Source organism: Perca fluviatilis, chromosome 21 (assembly GCF_010015445.1).
Source record: "Perca fluviatilis chromosome 21, GENO_Pfluv_1.0, whole genome shotgun sequence".
Classification (NCBI taxonomy): domain Eukaryota; kingdom Metazoa; phylum Chordata; class Actinopteri; order Perciformes; family Percidae; genus Perca; species Perca fluviatilis.
In genome coordinates this window covers 31,369,484-31,396,947 of record NC_053132.1, presented here as the reverse complement: position 1 = coordinate 31,396,947, position 27,464 = coordinate 31,369,484, and the positions used below count along the sequence as shown (strand labels likewise).

General features: G+C 41.1%; 1 protein-coding gene across 3 annotated transcripts in view; it reads right to left on the bottom strand.

Annotated features, from left to right (window-relative positions):
- Positions 1-27,464, bottom strand: part of jmjd1cb (jumonji domain containing 1Cb) — a 162,187-nt gene that overhangs the window by 81,086 nt on the left and 53,637 nt on the right. For all 3 annotated transcript variants that reach the window (XM_039787520.1, XM_039787521.1, XM_039787522.1), the window contains exon 2: positions 11,915-12,121. In XM_039787520.1, the coding sequence (XP_039643454.1) occupies positions 11,915-12,121 (207 nt within the window). The remainder of the gene's footprint in view (positions 1-11,914; positions 12,122-27,464) is intronic.

Sequence of the window (27,464 nt, the reverse complement as noted above, 5' to 3'; positions counted from 1 at the left end):
TCTCTGCATTGGCTTCCTGTTGAATCCAGGATTGAGTTTAAAGTCCTTCTCTTGACCTACAAAGCTCTAAATGGTCTAGCACCATCATATTTAGAAGAGCTCCTAATACCCTATTGTCCTACTAGAGCACTGCGCTCCCAGAATGCAGAGTTACTGGTGGTACCTAGAGTCTCTAAAAGTAGAATGGGAGCTAGAGCCTTCAGTTATCAGGCTCCTCTCCTATGGAACCAGCTCCGATCTGGGTTCGGGGGGCAGAAACTGTCACCTCATTCAAGAATGAACTTAAAACTCTCCTATTTGATAAAGCTTATAGTTAGGGGTGAGGAGTTGCAGTGTTCACCTAACTGGCCCAACTGCTTCTCTTCATAATTGTTAGATTAATAATACATAACAAAGTAGAGGGAGGCAGGCCAGCCAAGCCAGATCCGCAGGGGGAGAGTTCTAAGCCCAAAAAGCTACCTCTCCTTATGACCTGTCTCTCTTAGTTACCTGTTATAGTTACGCTGTTATAGTCCTAGACTGCCGGGGACTTCCTTCCTTTGACACACTGAGCTGCTCTCTCTTCTCCCTTTCTATTACTGTTTCTATTACTGTTACTATTACTATTACTATTTTTGTGCAGCCCGTCCCAGAAATGCTTGTTACTAATCCTAGCTTCTGGAGTTTACTCCCCGGTCCCTTATGCTTTTTTTCCCCCAGCGTATTTCCTTGGAGAACGTTTGCACCAAGACCCTGGTTGCAGCTGTCGCCGTGGTCCTGCTGCACTCCCTGCTGAGCTCAGCGATGCCCTGCAATGTCATGCTGCGTCCTGCTGAACCCTGCAGCTTCCCGCTACATCCAGTCACTGTTCCATTATTAATGTGACTACTATCGCCACTGTTCATCACACCCCCAACCGGCTCGTCAGACACCGCCTACCAAGAGCCTGGGTCTGTCCGAGGTTTCTTCCCAAGAGGGAGTTTTTCCTCGCCACTGTCGCACTGCTTGCTCTTGAGGGAATTACTGGAATTGTTGGAATTGTTGGGGCTTTGTAAAATATAGAGTGTGGTCTAGACCTACTCTATCTGTAAAGTGTCTCGAGATAACTTATGTTATGATTTGATACTATAAATAAAATTGAATTGAATTGAATTAGTACTTACATACAGGGCCAAGAACGGATCAGCCCCAGCTTACATCCAGGACATGGTCAAACCATATATCCCAACCCGCCCACTTCGCTCTGCATCAGCCAAACTGCTTGCTGCCCCCTCACAGCGAGGGAGAACTAATCACTCAACGAAATCCCGACTGTTCACTGTCCTGGCTCCCAAATGGTGGAATGAGCTCCCCACCGACATCAGGATGGCTGAAAGCCTAAACATCTTCCGCCGAAGGCTAAAAACACATCTCTTCCGACTACACCTCGGATAATAAAAAAAAAAAAAAAAAAGAAATTCTTGAACCTGCACTTTCATATGTCTCTTTGTAGCTTTGCTTATTTAAAGCTAATGTACTTGCACTTACTACTTGTTGTCTGGAGTTTGAACCTTCACAGTTGAATGCACTTAATTGTAAGTCGCTTTGGATAAAAGCGTCCGCTAAATGACATGTAATGTAAAAGTTCAAACAGCGGTTTGGTTTTTCTAAACTCAAAAGATGAAGCAAAGCTTTGTATGACCAAAATGGCATGAAACTGCTATTGGAAGTCAGGTATTGCAGTATTACTACCAACATGCAGGAACACTTTACTCAGCACTAGGAGTCGGTGGTATGACGAAATATATATATATATATATATATATATATATATATATATATATATATATATATATATATATATAGATAGTACAGGCCAAAAGTTTGGACACACCTTCTCATTCAATGTGTTTCTTTATTTTCATGACTATTTACATTGTAGATGCTCACTGAAGGCATCAAAACTATGAATGAACACATATGGAATTATGTACTTAACAAAAAAGTGTGAAATAACTGAAAACATGTCTTATATTTTAGATTCCTCAAAGTAGCCACCCTTTGCTTTTTTGATAACTCTGCAAACCCTTGGTGTTCTCTCAATGAGCTTCATGAGGTAGTCACCTGAAATGGTTTTACCTTCACAGGTGTGCTTTGTCAGGGTTAATTAGTGGAATTTTTTCCCTTATTAATAAAAAAGCAAAGGGTGGCTACTTTGAATCTAAAATATAAGACCTATATATATATATATATATATATATATATATATATATATGAATTCTAAATTACTTTTGCATCAAAGTGATGAAAAATTGATTTGTCAAGTTTTTTTTCAGATAATTCAAAAATGTTTTTATAACCCATTCAAAATGTCTTAATGGATTTTTTATTAAAATGTATAATATTACCATAACACATATACATACATACATACATATATATATACACATACACATACATACATATATATATATATATAAATAATATATATATATATATACACACACACATATATATATATAAAAGTAAAAGGATTATATCTGTATCTAACACTAAGAGGGAAGGAGGTGACCTGTTGCTACTAGATAACAGAATGTGAAAACCTTAAGGAATCAGCCTTTAGAAATCATAATTTCCATAAAGAAGAACACCCTAGAATGCATTCAATGTGTACACTTCACCTTTAATATTACATTACCAGAATTGATATTATTTACTACTATAGCACATACACTAAAGACCTGCTACATCAGAACGTTATATCACATCCTGTACAGTAGGTCGGCAGCCGTCCTTACATAAAAATTGTAATGGTTTGGTAAGTGTGGAAGATGATGTGTCATCACAGACCACATGTCACACACAGACTTAAGAGAACAGAGTGCTGAGAGAGGAGACAGAAAGAGGGTGGCTGAACGGCTGTGTGTGTGTGTGTGTGTGTGTGTGTGTGTGTGTGTGTGTGTGTGTGTGTGTGTGTGTGTGTGTGTGTGTGTGTGTGTGTGTTGCTGACCACACCTAAACTTGCAACCGTATGCAACCCCCTGTGTATAACACAGCCTTATTCAATCATTATTTGCAGAAGTCATTCTGCCTTTAAGTAGCACTGCTACAGCAGAGAAAGAGAAACACACACTCTGCTGAGCCACACCTAGAGTGTATGTGGTCATCCTGTCATGATGAAAGCCACATCAACACTGAACCAGAACAACCACAGACCCAAACCCTTACCAGGAACACTGCGAACAAATCTGCATTTTAATAAAACATAAATAACATATCCACCTGAAATTTGACAGGTTTCATCTTTTGAAAAGATCAAGATCACAAAGACAATCATGTAACTTGCCAAACTTCCCATCCCTGTCCTCTGTTTGAAGAGACAGGAGATGAAATGCTAGTGCTGACCAGCTACACATTTGCTATAATAAAGAGCCCCTTTCACACAGCCTGTTTAAGACGGGACTGAATCCTTAAAGGAACACTTCACCATTTGTTGAAATAGGGTTATTCACCATCTCCTCTATATTTATATAGGTGGGCAAACGCATTTTTGTCTCCGTGCATGTATTGTCTTAGTCCGGCAGCGCCGCTGCTAGCTTAGCTTAGCGTAGTGAATGGAATTGTTTGTTGCCGTTAGCATGTCATGAGTAAAAGTGAGCCAACAAAAACCAAAAACAACCTAATTACTTCTTGTGGTCTGTGTATTCACAACGAGTACAAATAGCAATACAGATTAAGACTAGACGATTTCCTAGGCAGATATTGACTTGGGACTATATTGGGTGGAAGCACAGCCGAAGCACTGCTACTCGGGCACAGAGATATCACACAGCAACTCTGTGTGAGTACAGGTCTAATAGCACTCGCTCTCTCAAAAACACATATATGCGCGGGTGCTGCAGCTGTCTCTGGCCTTCTCTCTACTGACGATTGTGCTACTGTACTACGAGAAAGTTAATCATAAATATAACTTCACAAAGCTTTACAGAATGTCAGAATAGTCTAAAGTTGGACAGCAGACTGAAACTTACACAGGAACCTTTTAAGGTCTCTTTTAGGCCAAGAGGAACATAATTTATTACATCAATTTCACCATGAAATTTTCAACACTTAAAGCTGAAGCAGTTACATCACTGCCATATGAGATTGTGAGAGAGAGGAAAATGAAGGATTAAGACCGTAAAAAGAGGCAACAGCAAATCCTGCCTCAATAAACACCTTATCAGTCCTTTGGCAGACAGGAAACCCACAGAAGACTCATTTCCCACACACACACACACACACACACACACACACACACACACACACACACACACACACACACACAGTAAAGTGAATGGGGAGGTGTGAGCGCTTCCTCTCCTGTGAACAAAAACAGTATGAGAGGAAAGCAGAGCAGTGACAGTCGGTTGGTTTTTCGTGGGTGTATTATCATGTGATGATGTGTAATAAACTTAGACCCAAAAGCATGAGCTTGCCTGATGTGTTACTGTACACACACACACACACACACACACACACACACACACACACAGCTGCACTGACATACTATAACAGATTAAGTAGTAGTCTGAAAGGGAAAAGGTCACAAACAGCTGTGTGTGTGTGTGTGTGTGTGTGTGTGTGTGTGTGTGTGTGTGTGTGTGTGTGTGTGTGTGTTCATGCGCGCGTTCGTGTATGATGAAATGGCCCTTTTCCATTAGCTAACAGAGCTCAGGTTATCCTACAGGAGAGATAAATCACACTGCAGCCTTACATCGCCTGACACCACCGGTCATTACACCAACACACACAGAGGAACACACCTCATACATGTGCACACATGCAATGCAAACACTGATAAACACCACCTTCACACACAAATACACACCTAAGTCAAGATTAAGCTGTACCTGTGCTGTGATACATTAACAGTATCAATGCCGTTTCAAAATCGTTTTCCGTTCACCCGAATTTTCTTTTTGTCTGGATGGGAGAGTCCATGACACACCAATCATCCCAATTATCCAGCTCCTGGGGATCAGCTGAAGTCAATGCTCTCACACCATGTCTATATGGGATGAGGCTCATAAGCAGGACATAGGATCTTGTTTTTAACATGCAGGAACTTTCTATCAAAGTCTACAAGTGGTGCATTTGTCAGACACACATTCATGCGCTACACCATTAAATTATGCAACTATCTGTCCTTCTCATATAGCCCTGGAAATGACCATGGCAAACCATCGTGAATATAAGAAATAAAATATTTTTGAGGATAATATAAAGAAAACGACCACATTCTGTAGAACCTGCCCAAAATGTAGTTATTTTCACACCGTTCTTCAGGTATTACAAGCAAGCAATTTGGTGATGGTAATATTAATGTATCATCACCATAATAATTATGGAATTAGAGACATCCCAAAATCAACATCAAATGAAACTTTGAGATCATAAATCCCAGTTGTGTTGTCTGCACCTTTTAGTCCATTAGTTTCCATATCGGTCTTCCTTGTAGTGTGTGTGTTTATATCTGTCTCAGGCCCTGCCCACACAGTGCATGATCAGCCCATCTTAATCACACTGTACTTGTACAATGGCAATAAAGATATTTTATTCTACTGTATTCTATCATGAATGGATACAGTTTAACAATCTATTGACATCTTCCAGAGACAGCTCTCCCAGGACACTTGAGGTCTGACTGACTGTAGTCTCGCTTTGCCAGACCATCCACACGCTGCGGAGCGGAGGAGGGTCTGGCTAGTCCACATAGCATTCTGGGATGGGAGAAAAACGTGCTCTGGTTTATTGGCATTTCTTTAAACCAATCACAATCATCACGGGTGGTGCTAAGCTCCGCTCGGAGCCGCTGTAAAATAGTTGTGTGAGAGAAAACTCAGATTGGACAGTTAGTGGCGGCTGTGGCTCAGTGGTAGAGCAGTTGTCCTTGTCAGTGTCCTTGGGCAAGACACTGAACCCCGAGTGTGAATGTTTATCTGATGAGCAGGTGGCAGCCTTGGCCACATGGTCAGCCAAGCAGTTTAACTACGTTAAAGCGCTTTGAGTAGTCGTTAAGACTAGAAAAGCGCTATATAAATATATATATAAAAACGCTACTCTACGCTAACTTGCCCAATGTTAGACCCAGGTGAAAAAAGCTTCTGGGGGGGTGTTTGGCTCGAGGTCGTGGTGCAAAGGACCCTAGGGTGAATTACTCCGAACCATCACTTTAAGGACTGTGGTCTGCCCGATGTCCACATTGGGACGCAGAGTACGGAGAGGTGTTTTTTCTACAGTAGGCTGCTAACAGCGGCAGAGGCAAAGAAAACAGTGGCTCAGTCAATGACATTATCAAGCACTAACATAAAGAGATAAGATCATCTATCATATCAGACCTATGTGGCACATTCCACTATATAGATGAGGACTGGCGGGTTAAATCGGCCGTTTAACAAACAGAGTAAACCATATGTACGCTCGGACATACAGTATGCTCCATGGACAGCTGCGGACTTGTACTGGTCGCAAGGATGTGCAAGCATTTTTAGGAAAGTGGCTGTATGTGTCCACGACAATGCACGCAACGTTGTGGCTGCATGACTGGTACAAGTCTGCAGCTGCCCACAGACACGCAAAGTATGCCCAAGCTTCCTGCAGTGTCCTGCTTGTTGGCTAACGATTAATCATCGGTTAAAGATGGTCAGCCATTAGTCAGATAAAAAAATCTAAAATAGCATCCCTATTATTGTCTGTCTATATGTGTCGGCACTTTGACAGACTGGAGACCTGTCCATGTGATACTGGAAGGAGCTCTGCTGTTTTTATCCCTTTTTTACTATAAGTCTAAATCCACACTGCAGACATGACAGTCACTTGTTTATCATACTTTAAAAACCTTTTTAACTTCTGTCAGCATGAGTGAACTATAGAAATGTCTTACAACCTGCAGCTGAGACTTCATCTACATTTTTTTCCACTTCTAATTATGGTTATCAGATTGCTGCTCCTTCTAAAGCTACAACTGCTGCATCTGTCTCTAATAGCACCATTACATGTTCTATTATTACTCTTACTACTGCTGCTGACATAAGCATCACAGAAGCACTGATCAATCCTACAATAGCGGACCAGAGATAGGTCCTGCTACATCTTAGTTCAGACATTCCTTACTCCTTTCAGTCCTCCATTCATTCCTGTGTGTTTCCGCGCTGCCGTGACCAGGCTGTTTAACTACGTCTTTGTTCTTCACAGCTCATTTGCTATTCAGGAGGAGAGCCTCTGGGTGGGATTCCACACGCTGCCTAACGTGAGTGATTACACACCGGGTTCAGTGGATGCACAGCAGCTGGAGATGCATCCATTTGCTGCACCACTATGGCTCTTGTGTCTGATATCAGCTTTAAAATGGGAGTTAGTGACCTGGTAACCTACTTGTGGAGCTAAAACAATTAATTAATTAATGGATCAACAGAAAATGTACAATTTCTTTTCATTAAAGATTATTGGTCTAGATACCAAATCATTTTTGACAACAACTTTGATAAACTGAATACCTATGGGTTTAGGACTGTTGATAACACTATATATAATAATATCAATATATAATAGTTCCATGTTGAAATTAATCTTCAAGACTGTTTTTTGAGGATAGCACATTTTAACTGTCTATAATATGTCTATAGTATGTGTATCAGTTGGCATGGGATGGTAAAGTATTTTCAAAATCCTATATTGGTGTATTGCTAATAGTAACATATGAGTTATATTAGAGCAACATACAGGCTCAAACAAACACATTAGATGCAAGGTAGGAATCCATATTTTCTGGTAAATAACCAATGTACACATATCTTTAAAAGTCTACAGACCTCATTATTAAGACCAAAGCTGAGAAAAAGCACAAGAGAGAAAGGGATGAATGTGAGAGAGACACAGAAAGAGTAAAAACAGACAGAGACTAACAATGACAACCATGAATAAACTGAGAAAAAGAAGAGACACACAGTGTGTGTGTGTGTGTGTGTGTGTGTGTGTGTGTGTGTGTGTGTGTGTGTGTGTGTGTGTGTGTGTGTGTGTGTGTGTGTGTGTGGGTGTGTGTGTGTAGGTCACAGGGGCTTATTAGTTATGTAACAATGTAATAACTACACTAGTCTGTGTGTGGTCTAATCTGTGTGTCTGACTGTGTCTGTTTCTAGGTGAATGTGTCAATATTAATCACCATCAGTGCTCCTGCAGAAGTGTTCAAAGTCTGTGCATGTCCCAGAAAGCAAGCCAGACTTCCTGAACATTTAACTTAAGAGTAGTGATGAAGGAGCAAGTACAGAGCCTAAAATAAAGAAATGCTTTCAGATGCAGCTTCTGTCTGACTGAACTGATAAGACTACAAATGGGGCACTTGCTAATTTGTGTTGTCAGTATTTCCTTAACACACCGATCTGTTCTCTTTGTAATCAGGTCAATTCCTCCATGGCCATGTTAAGTTAATGCTCACACAAACTCAACTGTTCCTGCATTTGCTTCACAGTAAACTTATCCACTGGTGGCTCCTTATGCCCCTTTCACACCACTGACCAGGGTCTGATCAGGGTTCAACACTTGTATTGGAAATTCAAACCAAGCCAGTCTACGTGAGTATATCCCTGGTCGTGACAATTCAGAGATCACCTGGGTCAACCCTGGAGCACTGCATAACAATTACCTTAAGTGCTAGAAATGGCCGGGGCTTCACACGTCATATTCAATGAACAGCTAACATCACATACTCCCGTCCAGCTGTACACCAGCAGAACTAATGTTTTGTAGCTACTTCAAATTGCCATTGTACAGTAAAGGGAGAGAGAGAAATAAAGCCTATTTGATTATTGTTTCACAGCGATTACATTTGGATTACTCCTCATCATATTTATTGCAGCAGTTGGAAAAGGAAGTAGGTTACTCTAGTATCGTTTTTAGATGAGGGGAAACATTTCTCTTTGTTTGATTTCATTAAAAGTAAAGTTGGGCTTTGCTGGTGTCATTTTAAAATAGACAGAGACAAAAAAGAGAGAGATCTGCGCTAAGCAGCAGCCAGACTGAACTGCAGTCCTCAGACATGTGTGTGTGTGTGTGTGTGTGTGTGTGTGTGTGTGTGTGTGTGTGTGTGTGTGTGTGTGTGTGTGTGTGTGTGGAGAGAGAGAGAGAGAGAGAGAGAGCGTCGGTGCCAAAAGAATTTAACTAAACTTATTTTCATATGTTTACGTTCTAACGCTGGGTTTTTAGAGGCAGTTTTGCCTGTAAAACTCCGCTAGCGCTCTGCGTAGTGCTCTGCAACATGCGCTCCGGTCTGCTGCTGTTGGAGCTGCGTGTGTAAACCCAGCATAAAGCACAGTGAGACACATTATGGGTTGTTTTATCAAAGTGTGCAGTGGACTACCATTTCCCACCAATCACATAATTTGTCCTGCCCCATCTGTTAGTGCATCTGTTTGTCATCGTCATTGATGTATGTGTGTTTGTGGGTCTGTACTCAAATTTTTTTATGTTGTTTCTATGACAATAGCAGCAAAGGGGCAGTGATATGACGAACGAGTGAAACAAAAACCAGAGGAGGAGGAGGAGGAGTCAAACAGAGAGAAAAACAACCAGGAAAACACAGTGTGTGTGGAAGTCTTTGAACTCTTATACCCCCCCCCCCAAATGCGTGTGCCAGATGGTGCTGTGCACACTGCTATTACATAATCAAAACAGTGAATCACATTTCCATGCAGCCACTGCCGGGCATACACAGAGAAAAAAACCATGCACAAAGTCTTAAACTAAATGCCATCAATGTCAAACATTTATGAACGGATTTAGACACAAAAACATTTAGCTACAAATATGAGTTGACTGCCACAGACAAACACACATCCACAGGGCTTCAGCATGAGCATGTGTCCCCAGACCACTGTCGTCTGAAGTGTGTGTGTGATACAATGTGTGCGTGAGAAGTGTGACATACAGATGACAGCAAAAACACCACAGGAACCACACCAATGGTGGATGTGTGTGTGATAACAGAGACACAGAGCAGTCACAGCATCAGAATGCACGCACACACACACACACACACACACACACACACACACACACACCAGAGTGGGATATTCCTATTAAAACCACTATCAGACAAACATTTTAACTGTGGTTTCAGCCGCTACTTTACTCATGTCACTATATTACATTATCTCCTTACTTATCATTACTATCATAATGTGCACAGCTTATTTTTGCACTACTGTTCTCATTTCATAATCATTATTATCAAAATGTGTACAGCTTGTCCTTGAATTGGTTACGTGTTTTAAAAATAAATTCCAATATTATTTTAACTCCTAAAAAACATGGAAACACCATAATGATAACTGGCAGCCTGGGTAAACCCTGACAAACTTCCGGCAAATTTGAGATTTGCTCTGCAAGTCAGTCTGGCCAAGAGCCCATTTTTGTCCCCAAAATCGAGGCACCAATCACAACCGTTGAGGCGGGCTTTATGCGACGATGATAGCGCAGCGACGGCGAGCAGCTTTTTGTTTACATTCAACATGACGGCTACCGAAGCGTAGCGTCACCCAGATCGTTGCTCTGATTGGTTGAAGGACAATGCACCCAGAGGCATTTGAGCGGCGTCCGTTGGTGACGCCACTTTGGAAATGAACTGTCAATGAACCTTTCCCAGACCCTTCTCAGTTACAACTGAGAACCAGGCTAGATAACTGGCTCTTTAACTAGAAATTGATCTCAGACTAGAAGGCTGTTCACTGAGGAGTGATGGTTAAAGTCTGTGATTATGGAAACATGGTTAAATGGTTGTAAGTTTAGTTTCTCTCCTTCAGAGGCTTTGTTCTGTCGATCGCTGCCCTCCATCTCCAGCTCGTTTGCACACACTCGTCCCTCTTTATCTCTACCTCTTTTGGCCTACTCAGGAAGTCATTTAATCACTTTTTAACGTCTGTATACAATCCAAAAAATGTCCACCTTTTGCCTTTTGTCAAAATAATGATTTGCGGGCACCCAAATAGCTCAGTTAGTAGAGCAGGCGCCCATATATAGAGGTTTACTCCTCGACGCAGCAGGCCCGGATTCAACTCCGACCTGCGGCCCTTTGCTGCATGTCATTCCCTCTCTCTCCTCTTTCATTTCTTCAGCTGTCCTGTCAATAAAGGCCTAAAAATGCCCAAAACATTATCTTAAAAAATAAATAAAAAATAAATAAATAATTTGTGGTGACCCGTGCTTTCTTAGCTATGAAGCTGTGAGGTTTATGATTGGCCAATCGGCGTTTCCAGGGACCAGTGACTATGGCTGAGCAACCAAAGAACTATAGACTCTGGTTCTTTAAGTGAATGCGCAGGTAAGGTACCTCCTGGAAGTCTTAGATGGGTATAGTCAGTGTTCCTGAAAACAAGGCTACTTGAGGCAAAAATATTCAGTAACATGGATGCAGATGAATTAGTCACAAAGCTACATGATTAATGAAAAACTGGAAAAATGTGTCAATGTTCCAATCAAAGTACTTCACAATGAGGATGATAGTGGTGGCCTTTAGAAGCTCAACAGACACAGCCCAACACAGAACGGCTGGTAAACACAGCGGGGCTGCCGCTCAGTAACCACTTCGACAAATAATGGCCACAAAGGACAAATAAATGTAACAACTTAAAGTGAGGCTGATGAATAGGGCTGGGTATTGTTCAAGCATGCTGATTGGCTCACTGGTGCTGATGAGATTTACCCATTAGGTATTGAAATTGTGTATTGAATGACGAGGCATTTTTCGATACTCGATACTTTACAGGCAATTCGGTCGCTGCCTAAAAAATATTAACTTTGGTACCCAGCCCTACTGATGAATGATCCTGAGGCTTTATATTTAGATGAAGAGAAGTGTGGTCATATGGCTGACTGTTTCTATTTTTGTGTCCAGCCTATAAATAGAAAACAAAGGTCTTACCAGGGCAGGCCACTGTATGTGTTTGGCCTTGGTTCCTTGCAGCACGCCTCCTGCTCCTCCACCTGCTCCCGCTCCTCCCGCTCCTCCGGCTCCCTCCTTCCTCTTGGCCCAGACCAGCTGGTGCTCCAGCAGAAACAGCTGGAAATCCTCATAGACCTTCACCCACTCTCTGTTCTCCCACTCCTGGTCGTCAAACTCCACGTATACCTACAAACCACAAAGAGGGACAAGTTTCAATAACAACATCACAAACCCAACCAATTATGAGGGCAGTTTGGTTTCACATTTAAGACCTGGGTTAGACCTGCCTACTGGGACGTAGTTTTAGACTGATAAGACAGTTGCATTTTTTGCAGGTTGGAGAAGGAGAACTGTACATCTTGTATAGCAGAAAATCTGAAAATGAAAGTCTTCAGAAGTATGCACATTAACACACGTATTAACGCGTATAAACAAACAGTTAAAACCACACAGAACCCATGGGTACTTTTAATATACACAACACATTTCTGATTCCATATAAACTAAAAAGTTTGGGATGTGTGAGTGAAGCACCAGCAGCTGTTTGATAATGGTTGATAATATTGAATGCAGTTTGAGTTAACAATAATGTAGAGGTATTCTAATGTTGTACAGCAGAGAGTCACAGGCCACATCTACTCTACTAGGTTTTCATTTTGAAGCGGCGTTTTGAGACAAAAACTGTCTCGGTCCACTCAAGAGTTTGAGCTCCAGTGGCAGAACTAATCTCTGTCCATATCAACACGTCTGACAACACATATCACACGACCATTCGCTTACACTGAGCATGTGCGTGCCGGTGTAAACAGGAAGCAGATTGTCTGACGTTACCCGGTTGAAATACAGAAAATACTTTGGAGAAAAAACTGAACAATGTCCTGAAGTGTCCTGAACAAAATAGTTTAGCCAGCTGTGTTTTTTTTTTGCTGCCTCCAGTTTCATTTGAAACAAAATGAGTCTTCTTGCTGTGGCAACAACACACACCTTCCATGTTCTGTGTGTGTGTGTCGCATTAGGTCACGGCAGTTTACTGTGGCGCCGCTATGATGACCAGCCACGCTGAGGCGGTACTAAAATCTGCAATGGAAAACGGACGCACAGTGCATCGAGGCGAGGCGAGTCGAGGCGAGCAGGTAACATGTAATGGAAAAACGGCATAAGTCTACCTTACCGATTGGACAGACTGATGTGCAACGCCATTTTCCAAAAGCCTTTTTTGTGCTCACCCAGACTACAAAGCAACCCCAGAGTTTTCAAACCAAAATGGGGGCAACAGCGTTTCCAAAGGTCTCCGTTTAAGGGGCTAGGAAACGTGGGTGTAGCGTGGGTGAGGCGTAAACGTAAGCAAAAGATATTCGTTTTTGAACCGAAACGTAGTAGTGTAGATGTAGCTACAGGAGCATTTTTATTTACTATAGAAATATTAGCCAGTCACTGACTGTTGCAGGTTTCCTTTTGTGTGTGCATGAATAAGGTTGTGTGTGTGTGAGTGTCTGTGTGTGTGTGTGTGTGTGTGCTTGCATATTTAGCAGTCTTCCTTCCTGTCTTCCTTCCTTCCTTCATCCTCCTCATGTTATCTTCACTCCCTCCTCTGATCTTCTTCCTCCCTGTTCTCTCATTCTATATAATATATAACTCACCCCTCCCCCCACTCTTCGCTCCATAGGCAGAGAGAGGAAGAGGGAGCAACGAGTGCATCTGTCCTCAGTCTGCCTCCCACCCCCCCTCTCCCATAATGCACTACTGCAGTCACCAGAGTGATCACTCCCTGCCAGCAGGCACTCAGGCAGCTACCTCAGTCTGTCCTCCTTTGTTTCGTGTCTATAGGTTTATTATCCCTCATGTCATAACCCACCTCCATCAAACACCTCCATCTCCACTCATTACTGATTTCTGTCCATTTCAGTTTAGGGGTGTAAATCACACATTTTACCCCGATACAAAATGATATTGATTCTTAGGACAACGATACAGTATTTACTGATATCACAAAGTCTGCCACAATACCATTTTGATTTGATTTCATTCAGGGGCCGGCGACCGATATGAGACGATACATAAGCCTTTACTAAAAACAACTAAAATTTGAATTTGAACATTTCCTTGCTAAGCTCTTTCATACATTTAAGTTAATAATAATTTTAAGTTAAAAATGAAGGTGCATCTTAAAGATGACGACATGTATTGATAATTTCACTTTGTGTCGATAGTATCGGATCGTTGAGGACTGAATGGAGATTGATGTATCGTTACACCCCTCTTTCAGTTGTATCAATACTGTAGCAGTCATTCCAGGACACTCATCTGCACGCCCTTATCTGATCTCATCTATCACTCTCACATGCTCTACCATCCTTTCATCTCTAATTCATTCCAGACAACAAAGGTTAACCTCCATCTGTCGCAGTCTCGGTTTCAGTTCAGCCGAGTATCATTAACATTTGTCATCACTTCACTTTATTTTTATTTTAAAGAGGACAGCTGAAGACATGAAAGAGGTGAGAGAGGGGGAATGACATGCAGCAAAGGGCCGCTGTGTCGAGGAGTAAACCTCTATATATATGGGCGCCTGCTTTACCAGGTGAGCTACCCAGGCGCCCCACTTCACTTTAATGACACAGCCTAATGTCATTTAGGGACACAACTAGCAATTGTTTTCATTAATGATTCATCAACTGTATTTGTTGATGATTTTTTTCTCATTAGTTAATTTATTGTTCAGTCCATACATTGTCAATAACAAATCCCCATCACAACCTCCCCACAGCCTGAGGGGACATCTTTGGACTGCTGGTCGCAGAAAACAAGCAAAAAGAATCTTAATTATATAAAACAGAAGGAGTTGTTTATTAATTTGCTTTCTATCAAGTAACTGATTAATAAACTCATTGCTTCAACACCGTCATTACAATGATCGGAAACATTTATTAATAAAACATGAGGACCGTCTGCAAGCATTTTTGATTATTATTTCAAAAAATAAGGCTTGTAATTCTTACAAATTTTCACATCCCTTTTTTGGGCTTCAACAAGACACCGCTGGTCACACGTTCGAGTAAACAAAATCCTGTTTTAAAGGCTTGAAAAAGGAATGAAATTGGGGAGAAATGCTATTTGAGCTGCTGATTATGCGGCAGAGTCCCTCTCAGTTACAGAAAACCACTGGACAGAGTGAAGACTGTTTGCACTGTATGTGGTATTTTTATAATCATTTTTAAATCTGATGTTCACCTATCTTTTGAATAATCTAAATAAACACCAACACAGTTTGGCAAGAGGGTGTGTGTGTGTGTGTGTGTGTGTGTGTGTGTGTGTGTGTGTGTGTGTGTGTGTGTGTGTGTGTCTTTAATTTGGAATAGTCTCAACTAGCATTACTGCCACAACTAAACAGCATACACACAAATACAGACACTCTTGCATATGCACATGTTCATATCTGTTGCCCGTTGGCCCGGGGCCCAACAGGCCATGTGGGGACAGGGAATTATAGTGCTGAGCTGAGTCGGCCAGCGCTGACTCAAAGAACATAAACAACAAACATAGAAGTAGCCGGCTAGAAGTCTATTCATCCCCTGACACCCCCACTATGAAACACATACAACCAAAGAACATTTCCCAGCCTATGTCTAAACAATCTGCATTGGCGGTCATATCATTGTCAGTGCAAAGAGTGTGACACAAAAAGAGTGTGACACAAAAAATTAGGAGGTAAAATGTGTTTTTTTGTGGCTGGTACATTTTTGAATCTATCAGCCACAGTGGCAGGTGGACAGAACAAAATCATTTCCAACACTGAAAGGAACATTTGATACTTTGCGGGTTGATGAATTCCCATGGGTGGATAATTATGGTAGCAAGAAGTTAACGGATTGGTGCTTAAATCTAAATAATACATGTGTAAAAACATTTTTTCATGTTTACAGTTGATTAAGGAGAAACAATGGGACCAGTAGAAAATGAGATGTTCATAATGACCCCTGATAATGAGACTAAGACTTTTTTTTTTTGTCCACTTGAGGACAGTGGAAACAACTTGTGAACATAACATTAACATATCACCTTTTATAGATAAACCTTTTATAAATATAGACATATTTATAGATCTCGAAGTTACAGAGCAACACTATGGCTCTTTAACTGCTAAATGGTCCACTATGTTCACCAGCTAGTCTCTAACTGTTTGTGCTGTTTGCTGCTGAGCAGGTAGTGTACAGTGAGTTTTTGGAGCATTTTCTGTAAAAATAAATAAATAAGCTACCTGCTGCAGCTGAAAAGGTTCATAGAGCGACCCCTTTCCCATTGAAACACTGTTTTCATATTCTCATTTGATACATTGTTATTATTAAAAAAAGAAATCAATCATAGCCACTTTAAGGCTAGGCAATATGTTGGAAGGTAACACCATGGTGATAAACAACCACATATGAATATGACATTGGTGTTATTTTGTACAATACAAAATACAATCCCAAATAATACTTTATCCACACATCATCTCTTAATTCATCTTTTAATTAGGTAATTCTATCAGTTTCACCATGATTGAAAGTCTTCCAAAATTCAGGTTACTCTGACCCATTAAATTCAATAAAAACCGCCTTCATTAACATTTAAATATGAATTGTGTGTCCCTAACACAGCAGCCAGCCTCGTCTATCTGTGTAGACTCAGCCTCTCTGTCAGGCACAAGAGGATAGATGACAGGGAGAGTGAGACATTCCTGTCAAACCTGTTGCGTCAATCAGTTTATGTCTGTGTCTGTTTGTACGTGTCTCTTTTTGTGTTTATGTGTGTGTGTGTGTGTACCGGAGTAGCAGCAGCTGTGTGACAAGTCTTGATCCTTTAGAGCTATCAATGCACTAACCTCAGGCTGAGTTATGTGCTGTGGATCTCTGATCGTTAAACATAAACAACACACATGCACAGCAAGTGGTTTGAATACATGCGTCTGTTCTTGTGTGTTACCATAGCTTTGTTTCTACTGACTGCTCTGGTGACTGTACAGATTATCATTTATTCATCTGAAATATAGATTACGACCATATGCCGTACAGTACACATGGATGATTAGGGATGCAATGAGAAGTGAAGAACAGTATAGACTGTCCCACTGTCGATCCGGTGTGCGATCCATCTGCATGCACTGATTACTATCAGCAAGCATATTTCTAACCTTGACACGTCCAGAGCAAGGATGATACTGTAGTCTGTCTACACGCACACGCACATGCACACACACACACACAGAGTACACTGAGTATTCAGTCGGAAAAAAAACACACACATGACAAGAATGAGAAAACTCTGTTGCTATGGTAACGGGAGGCAGCAGTGAGCATTGGCCATGGACACACACACACACACACACACACACCTCTGAATCAGTATGCTTCTATCAGCCACAGTGAGGAGCAGAAATGGGAGATAGAGAGAACAAAGGAGAGCAGGCGCCATACGTGAAACACCGTGTACACCATCTGATATTAGCAGTATAAGCTCTCACTATCACTACAGGCGGTGTGTCACTCTGTTCTTATGGCCTGGGCATCCAGGCACCAATAGAAGACACCGGCCTAGAGACAAGACTGAAGCTGACTACAGACTCAGGTCCTCCAATACAAGCCTATTCCCCACCGTGTGACGGCGTGAGTGTGTCCGTGTGTGGCTGACTGATTCAGGAGCCCACAGCCAGGCAAAGCCCCCAGAGAGAATCTGTAGCAGCACTCCTGATGGTGCTACCTGAATTTGTCACATCTCATTGAGACCACTTATTCAACAGTGTCAGCAGCATCATTAGCATTAATAGCTACTGTTAAGGATGGCTTCTATTAACTTGGCAGTAGAGCTGCAAAGATTAAATCAATTAGATGTCAACTATTAAATTAATCAACTATTTTGATAATCGATTACAGTAATCAGTTTGAGCCATTTTTTTTCATAAAAAAAGAAGAAGTAAAAACTCTGATCCCAGCTTGTTAAATATGAATATGTTCTAGTTTCTTCTCTCCTGTGTGACAGTAAACTGAAGATCTTCGAGCTGTGATCAAAACAAGACATTTGAGGAGGTCATTTTGGGAAACAATGATTGACATCTTTCACCATTTTCTGACATTTTATATATATACAAAACAAATAATTGATTAATAAAGAAAATAATCCACTGAATTGTTTGAATTATTGACAATAAATATAATTATTAGTTGCAGCCCTCAAATTTGAAGAATAAAGATGATGTACAAGTAATAAACTAAAATAAAAAATGTAACCCAAAGGGAAGAACACAGGTTTACTTCAATACATAATAATAGTGCCCACTCGTATGTTGTCAAGTCCAGCAGTTCACTTAAAATGGAGTTGAGATTGAGCTGACTGCCTCTTTCAGTTTTGTACATCTAAAGGCCTTGAGTGAAGCGAAGAACAGCAGATACAAGGCCAGAGACACAGAGGAATGAGTAGACAAGAAGTCCACAGTCAGTGTGTACGTGATGCGTGTTTGATGTGTGTATGTATTCTAGTGTAGTGATGTCTATGATTGTTTTTGCACGTTCATGTACACTATATAACTGTATACATGAGTAAATGTGAATGTGTGCGTATAATCTGCCCATCACTAACAGCCACAGAGCAGCTTTCTGGCTGGCTGCACTGGAGGCTGCTGGCAGCCAATAAGCACAAGGCATGAAAGCAAACAACCAATGGAGATAGAGCAACACAATCTTCCTTTTAAATAGAGCGCCAGAGAAAGCTGGGAAAAAAAACACACATGCCAATACAGAGTATAGTGTGTTTGCAGCACACCTCTCCATCTGTGTACTGAGCTTTCTTTATATTGGGATTTGCATGATGAAATTGCAAGTGAAAAATGTGTGTTTCTCTTCTTTTGTTTTTTTTAAGTGAGAGTGGCCTACATGTCAATGTTAAATCAATCAGGTCACAAGCCTCACTTTCATTCTGCAGCAATGATGAAGTTGTGTTTCGAGCCCAACAAGCCCTTTAATAAGCTACACGACCCGCCTCCTTTTCTCTGTCACACTCTCTCTCTTTCTGTCTGTCTGTCCATATCTCACACACACACACACACACACACACACACACACACACACACACACACACACACACACACACACACACACACACACACACACACAGAGTAAGCTCTATCCTGCTCTCCAAAAGCTCTAATCTGATTTATTGAGCTTGACTGCACAGAAAACATGTAGACTAGCCAGGATAAAAAGACTCCTTTATCCCCTCTACCTCTCTAGACCTTTACAGGGGAACCTAAGTCAAGATATCACCTGTTATTGCTTTGACTTTTCTGTTTTAAGTACCTGAACTTTATGAAAGTGCAATACTAAATCGCTGGAGTGTCCCTTTAGCTGGCACAACCCTTCTGTAGATTACAGCTCCTGGTCAGCCCCAAACCCCACATATATTACAACAGAAGGCAGCAAATATTAATGATCTAATGCACTAATGCTTCTTCAGCTGGGAATTAAACAGACAGGGTCTTGAGGTATGTAAGCAATTACCAAATTGTATCAATTTCAAACAAACGGGAAATGTGAACATCATCATACTTTATATCGCAGTGGATTTTTCTCCTGCATGTACTGGAACAGCAAATGTGACTTTGACAATGCAAGGGTGCCTGAGCGGCAAATAGATCTACAACAAGCACAGAGCCATCAGAGTGTTTTTATTCAGAAACAAGGAGGGTGTTTGTGAGAGAAACTGACACCAGTGCAGCGATAACGACAGCAGCTGAGCCTGAAAAAGACAAGTCACTCTTGTTCTCATGTGAATAGCCCAAAGCACAGACCTGCAGATCCTGTGAGGAACAAATTAATCAGAGAAAAGGAGAGTGGAAGATAAGGAGGATGACTGAAGACAACAAAACAACAAACTAATTACATAACGTAAGATGGAATGGGTGAGGGATGAGAATGTCTCATTAAAAATGGACAGTGAAAAAGAAGCATGAAGGAAAAACTAAGAAAGACTTGATTAAAAACCAAGGGACTTTTATGAAGGGAAGTGGTGTGTGCGTGTAAAAGAAATACAAAACAAAGGGAAAGAAAAGAAACTGTGAAGCTGCTGATAATTAGAAGATCGTCATTTGATCATCTTTATAAGAAAAAATGTGAAAAGGATGAAAGCAAAAATTATAAATCTTATTCTTATGTAATGAATAAAAGAAAGAGCAATAAAAACAGAGGATGGACGTGATTCTGGGGGAGGAAACCGACAGGCAAAGAGAAGAAGAAGATGAAAATGATTAGGAGGAAGCCTCACCAGTGAAAAATTCAGCACAAAGGAGACACAATGATAAAAGGGAAGGATGAAACTGAACTGAAGGAATGAAGGGAAGGAAAGGGAAGAGATGGGAGGAATGGGATATCAAAAACAAAGAGGAAATGAAGATGAGAGCATCCTCAAGAAACTGCCAAATACATCTAAGGGCAAAAAAGGATTAGAGCAGAAAAAAGGAGGATGGATGAGATGAGATGAACACCAAAAGAGCAGAGCCAAGCCGCCTGGAAACTAAGTGACTAGCCTACCACAACGGCAACCAGGTTGACAACGCCGTAACCAAGGCTCCCCTTCCCTGACAACGGCCCAAATGCTGCTGCTGCTTTCTACTGCCACAGAATATCAATCAGCAGAGGAGAGAGAGATAGAGACACACAGACTGTGATAGAGAGATGGTCCCCCCAGAGGTACATAAATATATGAAGCAGCTTCTGAGTCAAACAGTTAGACAGAGAGAGAGAGAGAGAAATCTCATCATGCAAAAAGAAATTCAAGTAGGGCCGCTGTGGGCAAAGACACGTTTGATGTTCCCTCCTTATACAAAACACAGGGACTCGGAGAGATACTGCGTGTCTGTGTGTGTCTCTGTGTGTGTGTGTGTGCGTGTGTGTGTGTGTGTGTGTGTGTGTGTGTGTGTGTGTGTGTGTGTGGTTTCATTACCACAGAAAGTGCTACAAGGGAGAATGGCAGGTCAACTGTTCAATGAGAAGAAATGCAGATGAATGAGGAGGACAAAGGGAGACAGAGAGGCAGAGAGAAAGAGGGATGAGAAATGGATGGAGGAGCCGATAGAGGGATGGCAATCTTGGCTGGAAGAATAGTCAGGCATGATTAGATTGAAGGTGAATGGACCATGCTGTGGATGTCCCAGTGTAACTGCGCCTGCATCCAAGCCAAGACATCAGCTGCCTTGTGTTACATTTTTCAGCCATTCTACACCACACTGAGTACGTTTACATTCACACCAATATTCCACTATCTTTCGGAATATGACAATATTCCAAATTTGAAACATTCTTTGGACATTTATACAGCGCATTCGGAATATGCGTCTCAGTCGGGGGGTTTTACCACAGTTTACGCCCAGCATACGGCCTCTTGCCGGTTTACAGTTTATGGTCAGCTCTGTTTGTTGCTATGGCTGTTCCAACTAGCCAACAGTTTGCAAGGCTGCAGTAGAGATGAATTCCCAAAAGAAAAGAAGGAGAAACACAGCTCATTTTAAACATTATTAAAGACTTGGATATCAACAGGTTTTGGTCATCACAACGCCAACCTTTTCAAGAAGGTGGTTGAAAGAGGGAGTCTGCCACCGGTGGAAAAATTGAAAAAAAATCATATTTTGCAGGGCTACATATAAACGGTAATATTAGTGGAATATTCACTTTCATTAGCCATGTTAACAGCTTAGTTGGAATATTGTTTTTTTTTTCGGAATAAGGGCAAAAACCGGAATATTATCTGCATGTTATGTAAACGTAGTCAGTGGCTCTGGCCGCGTTCAGATTGCCTGCGTCAGCCATCCGACAAAAACACAGGTCTTTCCATTCATTTTGAATGGGGTTAGTGCGTTTGGGCTGCGGGGGGGTTTACTGCAGGGGGGACATGCAAAAAAAAAACACAGCGGGCCTGCGGCAAAATGTTGAGACCGACTCAACTTTTGGAGAAACTCAACCTCACGTCACGCTGCGGTGACCAATCATGTAACTGGAGATCAGACTTGTCGGTGTGCTTTGAGGCGCTGTGAGAGTCCTGTATACGAAACATCTCTGCCTCTATTACTGCCACAAGAAATTTTTAAACAGTAAAAAACTGAACTGCCAAGGAGTTTGTGTATTTATTGTGAAATATAAAGTCTACTTGTGCTTTGTTTTGTGCATTGTTTGTTAAGAAAACACAACAGGACATCACACAAATGTGCCGTTTCATTCACACTCCCTGCGCCACACAACCCTGCAGAAAATCGCTTTTTTTTTGGTGTGAATGCCCCATCTGTACACACACACACACACACACACACACACACACACACACACACACACACACACACACACACACACACACAGTTTACTTGCACAACTACACCTTCAAACTGAAACCAGAGTCAGATCTCTTATTGTTACATACATATTCATTGACAGTTAACTGCTTTCACCTGTTACTGTTCCACTGCTGCCAGTACTCACATAGCAAGTGTAACTTCAACAGCATTCAATCAAACACTTCAACTATCTAGCACTTTCACCTGAATAGAAATTGCAATGCTGATAATTCAACTGTCCACATGGTCTTAAACTTGTACCTGAAATTCCAACAGCGTTCAGTTCACTTACTACTTAATACTTCAACTGACATTAACTCCTTCCAGGATTTATACTTCCAAGAGAAACTTAAAAGCCTTTCAGTGCTTCAACTTTCATTGACTTTTCAACTCTGTTAAACTGCTGACACATCCAAAAAAATACCCATTTTAAAGCGCCCATATTATACTCATTTTCAGGTTCATAACTGTATTTTAAGGTTGTACCAGAATAGGTTTACATGGTTTAATTTTCAAAAAACACCATATTGTTGTTGTACTGCACAGCTCTCTCTCACTGCTGTAGATCCTCTTTTCACCTGGTTTCTGTTTTAGCTACAGAGTGAGACCTCTTTTCTTCTTCTTCTTCTGTACTATCTTTGATTGCACTCGCACATGCTCAGTAGCTCAGATGTAGATCATGTCAGCTAGCTCCATAGAAGTAAAAGAGAGCCTGTTTCTCCAACTTCAGTCAGTTACAAGGCAGGATTAGCTGGGAGACTTCTAAATGAGGGCGCACATGTAAGTAGTTCTTTTGTAGATTATGGTGAACTTGTGTGTGTTGTAGCAGTGCTTTGCTATTGAGAACGAGGTACCATGCTAGTGTTAGCATTAGCGTTAGCATGCTAATGCTAACGCTACGAGCTAACGGTTGCGGTTAGCCAGCTCATTTCGGACTGTGACGTCACAGTCCGAGCCGATTTTGAACAGCTCACCAGGAGACTGAAGGCAGGACACATTCAGAAACCGTATCTCACTCAAAACAGCATGGATGGATTTTTTTCAAAGTTTGTATGTGTGTGGAAGCACCAGAGACACAAAATAACACCCCAAATCCCAGAAAAAGTGTTTTTTTCATAATATGGGCACTTTAAGACATTTTGACCTGTTTACAGTGTGCACCATTGGCACCTTAAAAGCAGAGAATCATTTATTTATTTTTATTTTTTTTAATACAGTTTTCAGCAGTGATCCAGAATGAAAATCTGCTGAATTTAATGTTTTTCTGCTTAGGGTGGAGATGTTTTAACATTCAGAGTTTTATTTTTATTTGTTTAAAATCTGCAAACCTCTCTGCAAAACTTTCTGTTGAACTTCAGCGTCCACAGATTCCATGTGGCCCGGCTTAAAAGCCCACTTGAAATACAAACAAAATAGCCTTTTCTAGTCCATAATTGTTATATCTAATATTCTGTATCAGTCAGTTGTGTGTTGGAATACCCAAACGTCCATCTACTACATTCAATTTCCCCATTATCTGGATTTCTTAACACTAGGGCTGCTCGATTTTGGAAAAAAACATAATCACGATTATTTCGGTCAATATTGAAATCACGATAATTTGACACGATTACTTGTTAACTTCTGGAAAGATGTTGCAATTATTGAACTTAAAAAACAGTGGAAAAAGTTAAATAAATCAACAGTAAAAAAACATCTGTGAACTTTTCCTTAATACTTTTCCTATTTAAACTTTATTTTTTCATTCAGAACACAAGAGAAAATAAGAGTTAACTTGCAAAACGTAATGAGCTAAATAATTGTTTTTCTCGATTATTCTGTTTTTGTGATCGTTGGGAGCCAAAATCATATTCCTGATTAAATTTTGATTAATTGCACAGCCCTACTTAACACTACAACTAAGATAAGATACACCTTAATTGATCCCCAGCGTGGAAATCCAGTGGCCTCCCTCTTACCGTCTGATACTACCAGGATTACATACAGTACATGTAGAAAAAAGAAGAAAGCACTCTAGCTCATCATATTTATGTCAACGACACACCTGCTCCTAAATGTTTATTCTAATGATGATTTGACAGTGCAAACATTGCAGCCCAGTTCGCGGCTGCTGGTTACAGCGTTCTCGCTCAACACTGGATCAATGTCAAAGCTTTTTGTTCACATTTATTCACTTCGGCACAAATGCATGGGAGAATGGGAGAAATTTCTCATTTAAAGCTCCAACACAACAGAGACAGATAGAACATAGAGAGGGGAGAAGAGTGGCTGCGTTGTGGATGTTCACTGGGGTGTAAGTAACGTGAAGGAGAGAGACAGAATAAGGGAGCACATGAGCTGAAGTAATACCCAATGACAGCATGAAGAGACATCCCCTCTTCTACAAGGTCATCTCTCCCTCTCTCTGTCTCTCTCTACCTCTCTCTGTCGAACACACATGGGAACCAGAGCAGACACAAGATAGCAAGAACGACAGAAAGTGTGGAGATGTGCAACAGTATGCAGTATGGCGATGTGAGAGAATGGATGTGTGAAGGAGAGAGAAAGAAAAACACCTGGCAGACAGAAAAAAAAAGAGATAAACAGAGAAAATATGGAGAGCAAGGAAGAGAAAGAGAGAGAGGCAAAGTAAACAGCCTTGAGCAGAGTGATGTGACCCAGCTTCCCCACTCCTGGAAGGATGTGTGGGCCCAGGAGAGAGGAGGGAGCGAGAGGGGAGAGGAGGAGAGGAGGAGAGGGAAGGAAAAGGCACATCCAAAAATAGCACTGTGTTTTGTTGATGCAATACAGGGAAAACACTTACTCAAACACTTCCTTCTGAACCACTGATTTCAGGCTGAAATCGGTTGTTATCTTTAATGCGTTTCCTCATTTTCTTATGGTCTACATTACATTAGCTCTGCAATTTTGCCCAATGCAAATGTATTTACTTGGCTATCACATGCCATTAGACACAACATATTTAGATATCAAAGTAAACAAAGTGAATAGATGTTAAGAGTAAAACATGAATCAGGTAGAGATAAATCAAAATATCTCACACACACACACACACACACACACACACACACACACACACACACACACACACACACACACACACACACACACACACACACACCTTTGCTCAATAAAAGGCATACCAGCTCCTTATCTGTTTAATATATTTAACTTAATGCACTACTGCCTCAACCTGTCTATATTGTTTCTGTTTATAGTGTGTATATATTGTTTGTTTTGTATGAGTAAGCACATTGTGAGCATTGTATAATCCAAACCAAAATTCCTGGCAAATAAAGCGGATTCTGATTCTGACTTGGCTGGTCCAAAATAGTTTTATGCAGACAAACAACAACAACAACAATAACAACAAAGTGCAACTGCTTCACAAATACCAGAGCCAGATCATCTTTGCTGTTTTAGTTTTAGGAAGTAGGCCTCTCAGACTTTCTGACTTCCCTGTCTGGTGCTCTGTGGCTCTCAGCCCCAAACCCATTGGTTCCTACTGGAGATGTTAATCTTTAAAAACAGCTGACAAAAATATGTAATTTAATTTTTACAAAAGCTTCAGTGATTTCACAAAACAGCTGATCACTGTAGTTTCTAACACCGTTACCCAAACACGAGGAAACCCTGCATTTGTTGGGGACTATTTTCAGTGGAGGATTAATCCACATTTGGTGCTCGAGTATTTGGGGCAACAGGACGGTGTATGTGGGATTGAGTAAAAAATAAACATACAGTGTGTGTGTTCATGGTAATGAAGGAACATGTCACCCAGTGCAACAGTGTGTAATCCACTGATTCCTACATGTTTGACCCGAGTCTGTTCACTGACTTACAGACTTAGACTGTAGCCAAATCCAATTTGTTTCTTAGGTCCAGCCTTTAGGGCTGTCTGTTCATCATTTGTAAGTGATCAGAGCCGATCGGTTTGTTCAGGCATTATTAGCCCGCTAATCAGCCCTGTCTGCTGTAGAAACATTGGCGTGCATGTGTATTCTGTCAATGCAGAGCGTGTCTTAGAAACATCTGCAACAGCGGTGGTGGTCAGCACTGCAGTCACAGCCGGATAAAAGGTGCTGTAGATGAGACATCGCTTCAATATGCTGGAAATGATGTAAACAATCCCATTTACATGACCAAATAATTGTATGACTCTAGAAATTTCAGATTTCAAATCAGATTTGACTTGACCTGCTAAAGCTTTCTGATCCCTCTTCAGATACCCCAACTACTGCAGAAACGTTTGATTAGTCAGACATAAAATGAACAACATTTCTGATAATCAATTAAAAGTCGTTTATCAAGCAAAAATGTCACTCATGTCTTTGCCCCCTCCTTCTTTCATATTGGGGCTGCACGATATGAGGAGAATATCTAATTACGATTATTTGGACTGATATTGCAATAGTGACATGATTCACGATATTGGAGGGAATGATCATTTTTGTGTCATTCTAATTTTCATTGATAAATATTAAAATTAAAATGATTATAGTGTGATTTTTGTGAGGATCTGTACCAAATAACTATGTTTTCTTTATTCTGTAGGATAGGATTTGAAGGGTCTCTGCTGCACCACAATACTTGTTACAGAATGTTTCACACAAAGTTTGCCTTGAACAAATATTCAGAAATTAGAATCTAACAATATCAACGCTGCTCTATTATACGGAATGCTGTAGAGAATACCAAAGCAGACATCTGATGGAAACCAAAAGATACAAAGTGTTGAATATTCAGCAGAAGGCGATGACACACAGTGGAAGCAAAACAAAGGCATGCTTTTCTTTCCTCTCTGCCACTTTTTCTTCCTCCCTACATTTTCCTTCTTCCCTCCCCTCTCACTCCATCCCTCCTGATAATACAGCTCTAATAATAGCCGAGTTGCATCGAGACAATCGTTCGGTGGAATCTAGGGCAGCCGCTGCAGAGGCAGTATGGGAAAATCCCTTCCGTCTTCTCCAGCTTGCATGCCTGCACGCCTGCACGCCTGCCTGCCTGCCTGCCTGCCTGCCTGTGGACTGTGCACACACGTGTGTGTGTTAGCATTTAATCCATCCTGCACAGGAAGATACAAACAGATGATTTATGACTTTGCACACATCACCTACAGAGCTGATTCTCAGAGTTGGCACTGCTGGAGTTTTTTTTTAACACAACAGTGGCCAA